The following is an 11084-nucleotide window of genomic DNA, read 5'->3' as shown; positions in this document are numbered from 1 at the left end:
AGTTTATAAGTTTGAGATCTTTTGATCCTACACGCCTGAACTGTGTAGTCATGGTGTCCTTATTCGCTTTCAATTCTTTACTTGCAATTGTTTGTGTTTGATTAATACTGGATTGAAATCCATATCAATTAAACACTTAGATTTAACGAGGCGAGTTCCTAGATTTAACGAGGCGAGTTCCGGGGAAAACAACCCTTATGATGTGAAGTGCGAAGAATGTTGAGCCATTAGATTAGAAAATGGAGGGCTGAGATTAAAAGATGGGTTTTTTTAATGAATCCAGCGCTGACATTTTTGTACTTAATAGTGAACTGTTTTTTTTTTTACGTTTTCTGGGTGATTTTTTTATTCCTTTAGATGTGAACATTAGCGTGTTATATGTGTATCCGAGAAAGTTCGCATTTCACACCATAAGGTTGTTTTCACCGAATCTTATTCTAGATTTAAGAGACTGATAAAATGCAAATTCAAAAGATATAAAACTGAAATCAAAACTCTACCTGTCAGTCGATCGTTAATCGCTACATAAGACGAACATACATCAACTAATTAATGCTTAAGAACACATCCTACTTAGTCAATTAGTTAATCAGAGGTTAATTGATCGACAAGTCCTCCTCTCCAAGGGGAAGCCAAACTCTGTTGGTAAACCAGACGGAGTCAGCCATCACCGCCACGTCATCTTGGTTCCTGTGCCACGCATAGTGGGCGTGGGTCCGGTTCTTTATCTCCAGCACCCCGTGCCCGAAGCTCGCTTCTCTCACCGCCGAGTATTCCGGCATCGGAACCATAAAGCTGCACATAACAATAATAAATTAACAATTGAGCTGGATTAAGAATCTGAAACTATATACAGTAGCGTAGTAGGCGATCTTACTCGTCAGCTGCGCCTTCTATGTTTCCGCCGTCGCCCAAGTTCAAGTAAACCGGCGCACTCATGTCCCGAACCGGAACCGCTACACCATCCTTGATGTTCGACACTCGGTGCTAAAAACATAGGTATATATACATATGTTACTTTGTACTTTTTGAACATATATTGAACCAACAAAACAACTTAGAAAGTGTTTTACAAGGCCAAAAACAATTTTTGCTTTTTTTAAAAGTAATGGAACTTTTGGAAAGTAGTAGTAGAGTTCTGACTTTGATAGCGTTTCAAAAAGCTAATTTTCTTAATGCTATATTTAAAAAAAAAGCTAATTGGAACCCTCACCGTTATGAAAGTGTTAACTAGTGTGTTGAAAAGAATAATGATGTTGGAAAGTAACAAACAAATTAGAGTTTTGAACTAATAGTATTTGAAGCACTTCTTTTCTTAATGCAACTTTGATTAGAGTTTCGATTCGCTATCACTATGTCAAACTCAATTACTAATAATGTTGTCATATAAAATAAGGCAATAGTCAAACTCTACCGTGCTACAACTGCTGTCATACTAAATAAGGCCTAAGATCACTTACCGAACGTTCATATGAATGGACATGGCCAGCAAGAACGAGGTCAACTTTGTACTGAACAAACCAAGGCTCGAACGTCACTCGCATTGCTTCACCTTCCTTGTAGTGGTAGTTGTTGGAGTTGTACAGCGGCGCATGCAATAACACGATCAGCCATGGTGTCTCGCTTCGGTTCACTTTCGGCAGTTCATTCTGAAGCCAATTGTACTGTGGTGTGTACTTCACTACATGTCATCAAACCATCAAAGATTAATCAAGATTCATTATAAAAATGTACTTAGCTTTATATCCACAGAAAACCTACCGAATGCCGAGTATGAAGAGAGGACGATTATATGAGCAGGACCACGCTTAATAGAGTACCATAACGGAGACTGGCTATTGGATGCCTTGTATGGCACATGGTAACGAGCCGTGTATGCTTTAAACATGTCAAACTCACCCTATCAAAGAAAAAAAAGATTACAAATGTCAGCTTAGTTATAATACAAGCCCTATAAGTATTGGTATATTACGATTTCGGGATCATTATCCATCTCATGGTTTCCGCTACACCAAATCCAGGCTTGGTAAGCAGCTCTTTTCTCGACGAATCGGCCCCATGAATCCCACCTGTTTTGGTCGTGATAAGGGTGGTCATCGGCATAAGAGAGGTCACCTACGAAGAGAACGGCTTGCCCCTTTGGATTCGCCATGTAATGCTCTAGGGTTTGGTTAGAAGCATATGTTTGCCCCAAATCACCTATTATTCAAGTCACCTATTAGAAAAAAACCCCCTCTTTAAACTCATATATGTCAACAGTTTCTCTAACCTATAATGCCGAAAGTGTAAGGAACATCCGGGCCAGGCTTGGACGGAGTAGTGAACCAAAACCGACGTGAAGCGTTACGTGCTCCAATCTCGTAGAAATACTTAGTATCATACTGCATTAAAGCTACGCACTTTAGCCGTGGAATTAACAAAAGCAAAACAAGTTATAAGTTCGTTGCATTAACCTCCAAATCCTTGAGAAGAGCGTGATGAATATGTCCGGAAGTGTACTTATAGTATTTGTATTTAGTGCTCTCCGAAACTTCATGCTTTCTTGCCTTCTTTCCTTCGTCGGCTTTCCAGTATACCACCTTGTTTGGTTGACGGTCTACAGGCGTCACCCACGACACGATCATTGCTCTTCCCGTCATGTCTCCTTGCGAGAGATGCACCTAAACGCAATAAAAGCCACGAATTAGCAATGGTAGGTGAAACCGTTGTATTTGTATCGGTTAAGTTACCTGTTCAGGTGCATTGTGACCAGGGGGAGGTGGGAAATTTTGAATGGGTATTTCGATGGAAGGCTCGGAATGGCGACGGTAAGTGCTTGTGACGCCGCCATGGCAAAGCGTGGTAGTGAGGGTTAGGAAGAGGCCTAAAACCGTCACTACAGAGAAGGCTGACATTGTTCTAATGAGAAGAGGTTCATATCGAAGGGTATCATGAGATAACGGGAGAATATATAGAGAAAGATTATGTTTCTGTTTTTCATATCTGAAAATTTTCGGAAAAAAGATATACGGAGTAGAATATTAGTGGAACAACCCAAAGGAATATACTCGTATTTTCAACCAAAATTAAAGGAGTATATATCCTAACAATATCAAGGACTACCTACCGACTTCAAATCATTTTTAAAAATAATTTATATTAATGATGGTTAGTGAAAGATCGGAGACAACTATGCTTTTCTGGGGGGGAAAACTACTAAATTATTTTAAATCATTTTTTAAACCTATCACTTTTAGACCGAATCTATATATCCATCAATATAGAAAATGAAAAGGGTATAGTATAAGTGGTCAAGTTTATAGACTTTCTCAAAAAGAGAACTTTTTTATAAAGAAAAATAAAATGCAGATTCACGGTGAATGCACATTGTATGGCAGTGGTAGACGGGTAGAGAATCAAATTGTTGGTGGTTCTTAATAATGTCAAACACTCAGATTTATGCAGGGTGAATGCAGCTTCACATTGTTTAGGTTTAAATCTTCATATTGTTTTGGTTGAAGTATTTTGTCAATGGTTCTTAAAATGTCAAATTAACTTTATCTTAGTTTTATTTTGACGATTGATTGTTTTAGTTATGAAATTTATATTTTTATTTTAATTCTGAATTGGTTGTTTCAGTCTTTTTTATGCTTAAATTTTATTGATTTATCTTGATTAGCTATGTAGGTTTATCAATATTTTTCATATTTTTATAATTTGAGTATTCAAGTTGAATATCTTATTTTTAGGTAGCAAATATGATTTGCATGAGCTAGTTGTGATTGCTTATTGTGTGGAGAATTGATTGGTTGTCAAGTATCCAACTAGTTGTCCATGATATTACACACACCTATCTACCCATGAGCTTAATGCTACTTATTTATTGAATCTTGATAGTTTCAGGGTTATATTTCAGTAAAAGTTATTAAGACTAGTTGGACTAGTTGCTTTATCGGAACAAGGGTTAGGACAACAATTTGATTGATTAAAATTAGGGTTAATAAATTTCTATGATCAACCTGACTATTTGTTATATGGATATGTGATAAGTAAAACATTCTCTCTCTCTTGAATCCATTCACAATCATCAAACCTCCTTTTTGGTTATTTAAGTTGATCACTAATTTGTTACGAAATAGATTTCTTGACTCTCTTGGGATTTGACCCATACTTGTGTGCTATATTACTATAGTTTGCTAGTTCGGAATTGCTTTGATTAGGCATAGTGACTTTATGCCGGTCAAGTTTTGGCTTCGTTGTGAGGGAGTCAATTTTAATATGTTTTTTAATTTTTCTTGTGATTGACTTCTGTGTGAACATATCTAGTGATCCAACCCGTGCTACTGACTCTTCTCCTCTTTTTGATTGTGATTAAGAAATTGATATAATGTTGCACAAGAACTTAAGAGACACTCAATTTGAAGAAGAGGTTTTAATTGTTGGAGAAACTATTATTGAAGTAATCACTACACGTGCACTCCGGGAGATGACTGCTCTGAATATCACATAACACCCTCCTGTTGTGATTGCCCCACCCCTAAAGAATGGGGTTACTTTTGGACTGAAATTTGGTGTCATCAACTTACTCTTGAAATTTCGTGGGTTGGTTGGTGAAGATCCAATCATGCAGCAAAGTGAGTTCCACGATTCCTGCATGGGTACTAAACCATCCAACATCACCGAAGAGCAGATCAAGATGAGAGTTTTTTGGTTTACTTTGAAAGACATAACTAGAGCCTAGTACTACCACTTACCCGCTGGTACCATTGATACATGAGAAAAGTTGTATAAAACATTCCTTGACAAGCACTTTCCCTGGAAGAAGGCGAATACTTAGAAGAAAGCAATTGCCAACATATTGAGACAGGATATGGTGAGACACTTTATGTAGGACCGGATGTGTTTAAATAAATCTAAGGAATAAGGAATTGTTTCTTAGATGCGGAATTAACTTTCAACTCACAAGGGAACACTATTCTTCACAGTGAGAACCTTTGACAACCAACTAGTTGTCCAGGATAAAATCCACTATCTTTCTTTCGAAAGGATTTCAAAAACCTGTTTATGTTGATAGATCGATTACAACAATTAGGAGCACACACAATTTATGTCTAAACACTCTAGACTTCCTAATTCTTTAACTCTCTCAAAAAAACAGAAACTGTTATCTACACAAGAACACTCGATTGACTCTTAGTTTTTCTCTCTTTTATTTTTGGAAATTGATAAAATTGAAGTAAAGGATAATGATCCCTACTTATGTGTTCCAAGAATTGAGTCTTTCAACATCCAAATCGGGCTCTATGATTTACTCCCTTGATTTGAGTAGTTTCCATAAACGGTTCAAGTCAGAGATGCGAAATTAATCTTACATAAAACTCTAGGAATTACACGTATTACACATTTCATACTTATCCTAAGATTATCCATAAACAGAGCATATGAATCTCGTTCAAAATTCAAGTGCTGAAAAACAACCGCCAACTTGAAAGTTGTTGTTTCCTTGCATTGGGTTCTCGTCTTCTATTCTTGATGGAAGATGTTCTTAAGAAGTAACTCTTCTTGATTTTGAGATGTGTATATGAGTTAGTTTAAAAGAGAATCTTCACTTTATTTAACGTTTGAAGATGTTGTTCTATTAACCTGGGTTTAACAAAACAATGTTCTCTAGCTCTTGACTTACGACATATTGTCTTGCTTTCTTGATCTTAGACTTGGGATTTTGTGAGGCTTTTGATCTGTTCTTTATGCATGCACAATGTACTTGATGGAACATGATAGAACAATTGTTTTTTTCATAATTAAAACAAAGGAAAAAGAATACTAGTTCTGAACGATGTTCCGTTCCCTGGATTCACAGTACTAACAATTTATCCCTTTTGATGATGACAAACATAATACCTCGCATATAGAGAATGGGGAAAAAATGATAAGGAAACATGAAAGAGAATGTGGAAAGATCATTACTGAATTGCATATTCCCTCTCAACACAAGCATGGTTCCTTTCAGAGTCAAACTTTAAAAGCCTAATGAACTTCCCCCTGAATATAACAATGTTCTTATCTTAGTCTATTTAAAAATTCAGAGTTTACTTACCCATTTTGACATCATTGAAAATTCCCTAGAGAACTGTATCACAAGACAAGTAGCTAAAGAACAATGATTAATCATAACTCTTGAGAAATGACACGTAATAAGACTCAAAAGCAAAAAATAATTCAAAGCAACAAAAGTCATATATTATATAGTAAAAACGTGGGGGAGTCGGCAAAAAGTGAACACCAATTTTGTAGCAAAAGATAATAGTGGAGAGAATCCTAAGGAAGCTAGTTCTATAGTTTTCAACGGAGCAAGGTTCTGGTGAAAAACTACTCGTGGACAGACTCTGTTCCCTCTTCCTTGGTCTCAACCGTAAGAGGATCTTCCACTGCCATTGTCATTCCCTCATCCACTGACGTTGTTCCTTATCCTTAGGAACAGTAGGAACACCAGAACCACTGCCCTTCTCCATGCGCCCTTTGCGCTTCATCTCCTGGAGAGCTTTCCTAGCACAAAACACTTTTCTAGATTCTCAGGGTGTTCAGAACTGACAGTCAGCATTTCTTCGAAGGCCTCGATGAAATTTAAGCGGCAGTGGTAGAGAGTCTTGGTCATCTCCTCAATGTTGAGGGTAGTCTTAGTCTATTGTATACCCACTATCTTGATCATGTAGACCACATGCTCGGTGTTGTCGAAGATGACCTCTTCAAGGCCATGAAAATAGTTCTTGAGCAAGTCTAGAGTGATAGTAGAGAACACTAAAGCATGAGGAGCAGTAGAGGTTTGAGCTTGAGGAGTCGGGGCTTGAGGAGGATGAGTATAAGGCTTAGGCCCATATGTCATGGAGACAATATCTGTGAGACTGAGGAAAGAGGAATAGGCCGTTTCTCTAGGTGGGTCGGGACAGTAATCGAGAAAGGTGAGGGTAAGGGAGAGAGTGAGTATCGTGGAGGAAACAGTGTTGCATATGTGCTATCATGATGCGGGAGAGGTCGATGTAAACACTAGAGATGATATTCTCCAACAGAACAACATCGTCGTTTAGAACGACACCCATGTTCTCTTGCCTGGGAACGACTTTGCAGATGAGAAATTTATGGATCAATTTCCTGGAGAGAGTGAGGTATTTGGCAAGTAGATCACTTTGTATGACTTCTCCGAAGATAGTCTTCATAGTGTCGCCCCTGGTCTTGAAGTCCCTTCCCTTGGGCCACTTCTTCTTCGTCACCAGAATGTTGAAACCCTTGCCGGTTTGCACTCCTAGAGCGTTGGAGATGAACTTGGAATCGAGAGTAATTATATGCTCACCTCAGCAGATAATAACGTCGGAAGCATGGGTGTTCTCCTTCTTGCTCTGGGCAAAGCTCATGCCTAAAAGGTTCTGTGATAAGCTTGTCCCACCCTTGTAACTGAAGGAGGAAATGAAGAATGTGAATTCCTTTGCCATAGTCCTTCTCTTCGACAGGGGAGAGTGATTGCTTCCAGAACTCCCCACCGGTAATGATAGGAGAGATCATTGTAGGCTTGGCGAATACCTCATCTGGAGAAGGGAACACCAAAGTGATGGCCAACATCTGAGCATTGTCCTTATCTTTAGTAAGCTCTAGTTTTGACTTCATGGCAGGACGTTCTTCTTCCTCTTCTTCATTGTCATCCTTACCCTTATGATCCTTAAAGAAAGGGATTGGACACCTCGTTTTCTGAGGTGTCTTGCTACCAACTGAGAGTCCCTCGCTGGAATAGGAGAACTGAGAGGGGAGGAGTGTTCATATAGGTCAATGGTATCCTTTGTTGGGGACGGAGTGTGATAAGAGGAGCTTGTCTCGTAGTGTCCTCCAATGCTTTGGAGAGAGTGGTGGTGATCACCAGTGACTGAGAGGCAAAGAAGGAACCCTTCTGTTTCTTAAAATGATCGAGCAATATAAGCTCTTCATTGGAGAGGGAGAAGGTTTTATTGGAAGCTATTTGAGAAAACAAGAACAGAGAGAGAGAGAGAGAGAGAGAAGTATGAGGCAATATAGATTTTGTAATTTAGAAGATAGGAATGAAAGTGGTGAGAAATCAAACGGTCTTCTATTGCCTTAAATACTCGAATTGAATCTCTTAGATGTGTAAGCAAATCTAGCTGTTGGAGATACGGATTTAATATAACTACAAGAACAACTCAAATCAGAAGACTAGATTGGGCAACAAACAATACAGATCATCCTCCAATATTACTGTTGTCACATTTAAATACATCGAGCCTCACTAAGAACCAATCAAATCTCCATAACCAATCACATAATGTACACAAATCAGTGTTGATGAACCTCGGGAAGTGGTGCAATATGTGAAAATAGAGTCATTGGAGTCCAGAGAAAGGTGTTTTCTTCCATGAGTGGTTTCCTCAGAAGCTTACTATCTGCTAAAGTACTACAGAACATGGATGACATGGGTACATTTTATGTAAATAATGGTATTCTTATGGTAATAAAAGTACCTACCATGTGATAAAAACAATGAACGATTGTTTAGTCACCAAGAGCTTGATTCCTAATTGTTGACTAAAGGGGGTTCATAGGGAATCAAGATAAAGTGGACAAGTTTAGGGACAGATTTAGCACACAATCATCATTTCAGCTTGTATTATTAGGATAAAAATATGATCAGATTATGACTTTTGGATTTAGAAGTAAGAACTCAACCATGTAATCAACACAAGATATAATCATTTAAGGCATGAATTGAACAATTTTTTAGGAGAAATATTACATGACATGCGAGGTCATGATAAAATATAGTTCAATTAGGTACAAGTCAAGAGAAAACGTCAAAGAAAAAAGTTTAGACAATCAAGATAACTAGATAACACAAACACACTTAAGCTAGAGGGATCAATCTAAGAATCATTCTCATATTCTCATAGGGTGCCCTACTCAATGTTGTTGGGTTATGGGAACTGGCAACTCAGTTCCTATCCGTCATCTCCTTAATTTTAATGATAACAAACACTTATTGTATTTAATATCTACCTTGAGTAAGACATTGCAAGATTATGATATAGAGCTTCTATTGGAATCACGCTCAAGGATAAGTAGCTGGATTATCTTGAATAAATGCAAAGGACTAAGGATCTTGGATTGCGTTGAGAGCGCTCAAGGGGACCGAAGAGAATAAACACAAGAAAGAGCAACGCGCTTATAATGCTCAAGGGGACCGCCAGATTGATAGAAGAATTTGTACGTGAAGGGAACTGAATGATAGAGCTCAAGGGGACTGAGCCAACAAATAAGGAAAGTATCCTCTGTCAAATCCTATATTTGGAAAGAAGCACCTTTTAAGGAAGCGGTTGAGATTCTATTAGATCTTATAGTTTAGATTCATTGTATCTTGGAGATTTCTGATTAGTTTAAATATTTCAGTTTAGGAAATTCGTTTGAGCACTTGCCTTTAAAGTGTTGAGTTTTAGGTTTTGCAAAGGTTGTAGATTGAATACGCCTATTAGAGAGAGAGATTGTACAAGCCTAAGTAGAGAATTGTGTGTCGAATCGAGAACTTTGTGTTCGACTTAGGTTGTAAATTTTGTGATCGATCAAATAGAAAAGTGAGTTTGAGTTCCATTCCGTGTTTCACGAATTAACTAAGTAACAAATACAAAGCTTGAATTCCGGTCTTAGTGATCGGAGTTTGTTATATGGTGTTAACTAGAGACTATTAGACTAGGTTTAGTGGTGTTTAGGTGCTTGACGAGTGGTATAAACGGAATCCAGTTTGGAGTTCATTTATGGATTCGCGGGATGCTTGTGAGCGTTTTTAGTGGCTTTATTATGGAGATCCCGCTTGTGCTCACTTTTAGTGCATTTGGGATGGAGCTAGATGAAGTTTATGCCACGCCTACACCCCAGGAGATGCTGAGAGGCAAAGCCGAGCTGCCTCGACGCTTGCAGAAGCCAGAAGTTTGTCTCAGATGCAACAGTCACGATCGAGATGGAGGCTCATGACCGAGATGCACAGTCACGACCGAGACCCATATGTCACGACCGTGATTCAGCCTCAGATAAGGTGGTCATGACCGTGATGACTGATAGGAGCTTATTATATGGTGTTAACTAGCGACTATTAGCTTAGAATTAGTGGTGTTTAGGTGCTTATTGAGTGGTATTCCCAGAATCCGGTATGGTGTTCATTTATGGATTTGTGGGATGCTCATAAGCGGTATTTTGTGGTCTTATTATGGAGATCCCGTTTGTACTCCCTTTTATTGCATTTGGGACGGAGCTAGAGAGAAGGATACCACACCTACACCCATGGAGAAGCCGAGAGGCGAAGCCGAGCTGCCTCGAAGCTTATAGAAGACCGAAGACCAGTTCGAGAGAAGACATCACGATTGAGAGGAGGTGTCACGACCGAGATCCAGCCGCAGAGAAGATGTCTCGAGCGAGACCCTGATGTCGCGATCGTGACTTAGCCTCAGTAGACATGTCTCGACCGTGACCATCTTGTCGCGATCGCGACTTCCACCGAACCTGAGAACTGGAGCCAAATCGCGATCGCGACCCACATGTCTCGATCGCGACCACGGACACGGACCAGCCCAAATTGAAGATATTAGTCCGAGATTCTGATTTGTTTTCCCTATTTTATTATTTTTTTGAGTTATTTTATTTCCCTTTCACTAGGAACTATATAAACCCTTAGATATTAGGTTAGATTAGACCTTTGTTCAATTTCACAATTCATCCTTAGAAATTCAGCAGCCAAGAAGAAAGCTTCCACCTTTGTGCCACTTTCACCTTCACCCCTGGTTAGTTTCATCCATAATTATGCATTGCTTTCAATTGACTATGTCTGGCTAAGATCCTACTAGTTCACTTTAGTTTGAGGCCATTATTCTAGGAATGTTTGTGAGAATTCTAATGTTATTGTTTTAAGTTTAATTCAGGATTGTTTTATGATCTCTTGTGCTTTATTGTCTATTGATTGATCTTGATTTTATCTAGGTGTACAACTAGGTTGATTATTATTCATTCATATTGCTAGGCTTGATAATACGATTTGAAAAGCCTTGTCTTTTAGGTAGCAA

At 38.6% G+C, this 11084-nt stretch overlaps 1 protein-coding gene across 1 annotated transcript; it reads right to left on the bottom strand.

Annotated features, from left to right (window-relative positions):
- Positions 1–596: 596 nt before the first annotated feature.
- Positions 597–6634, bottom strand: LOC141251466 (uncharacterized). The gene is made up of 10 exons (XM_073670325.1): positions 6540–6634; positions 6429–6482; positions 2730–2838; positions 2454–2660; positions 2270–2381; positions 1973–2199; positions 1762–1900; positions 1461–1681; positions 878–987; positions 597–795 (listed from the first exon to the last, which is right to left on the bottom strand). Exons 1-10 carry the CDS (start codon positions 6632–6634, stop codon positions 597–599), a joined length of 1473 nt encoding a protein of 490 aa, XP_073526426.1.
- Between the last annotated feature and the right edge of the window lie 4450 nt (positions 6635–11084).

This window comes from Phyllobates terribilis, unplaced genomic scaffold (genome assembly GCF_046119375.1).
Source record: "Phyllobates terribilis strain yellow unplaced genomic scaffold, ASM4611937v1 Scaffold_7087__1_contigs__length_40059, whole genome shotgun sequence".
Taxonomy (NCBI): Eukaryota; Metazoa; Chordata; class Amphibia; order Anura; family Dendrobatidae; genus Phyllobates; species Phyllobates terribilis.
The sequence above is the reverse complement of the archived record's forward strand: the minus strand, read 5'-3'. Positions and strand labels throughout refer to the sequence as shown.

Coding starts and splice junctions, on each gene's coding strand:
- LOC141251466 (XM_073670325.1), bottom strand. CDS start 6,634: ATGACCAAGACTCTCTACCACTGCCGCTTAAATTTCATCGAGGCCTTC. Junction 2,661..2,729: donor GTCACAATGCACCTGAACAG/GTAACTTAACCG, acceptor TATTGCGTTTAG/GTGCATCTCTCGCAAGGAGA. Junction 2,382..2,453: donor CTCTTCTCAAGGATTTGGAG/GTTAATGCAACG, acceptor GCTTTAATGCAG/TATGATACTAAGTATTTCTA.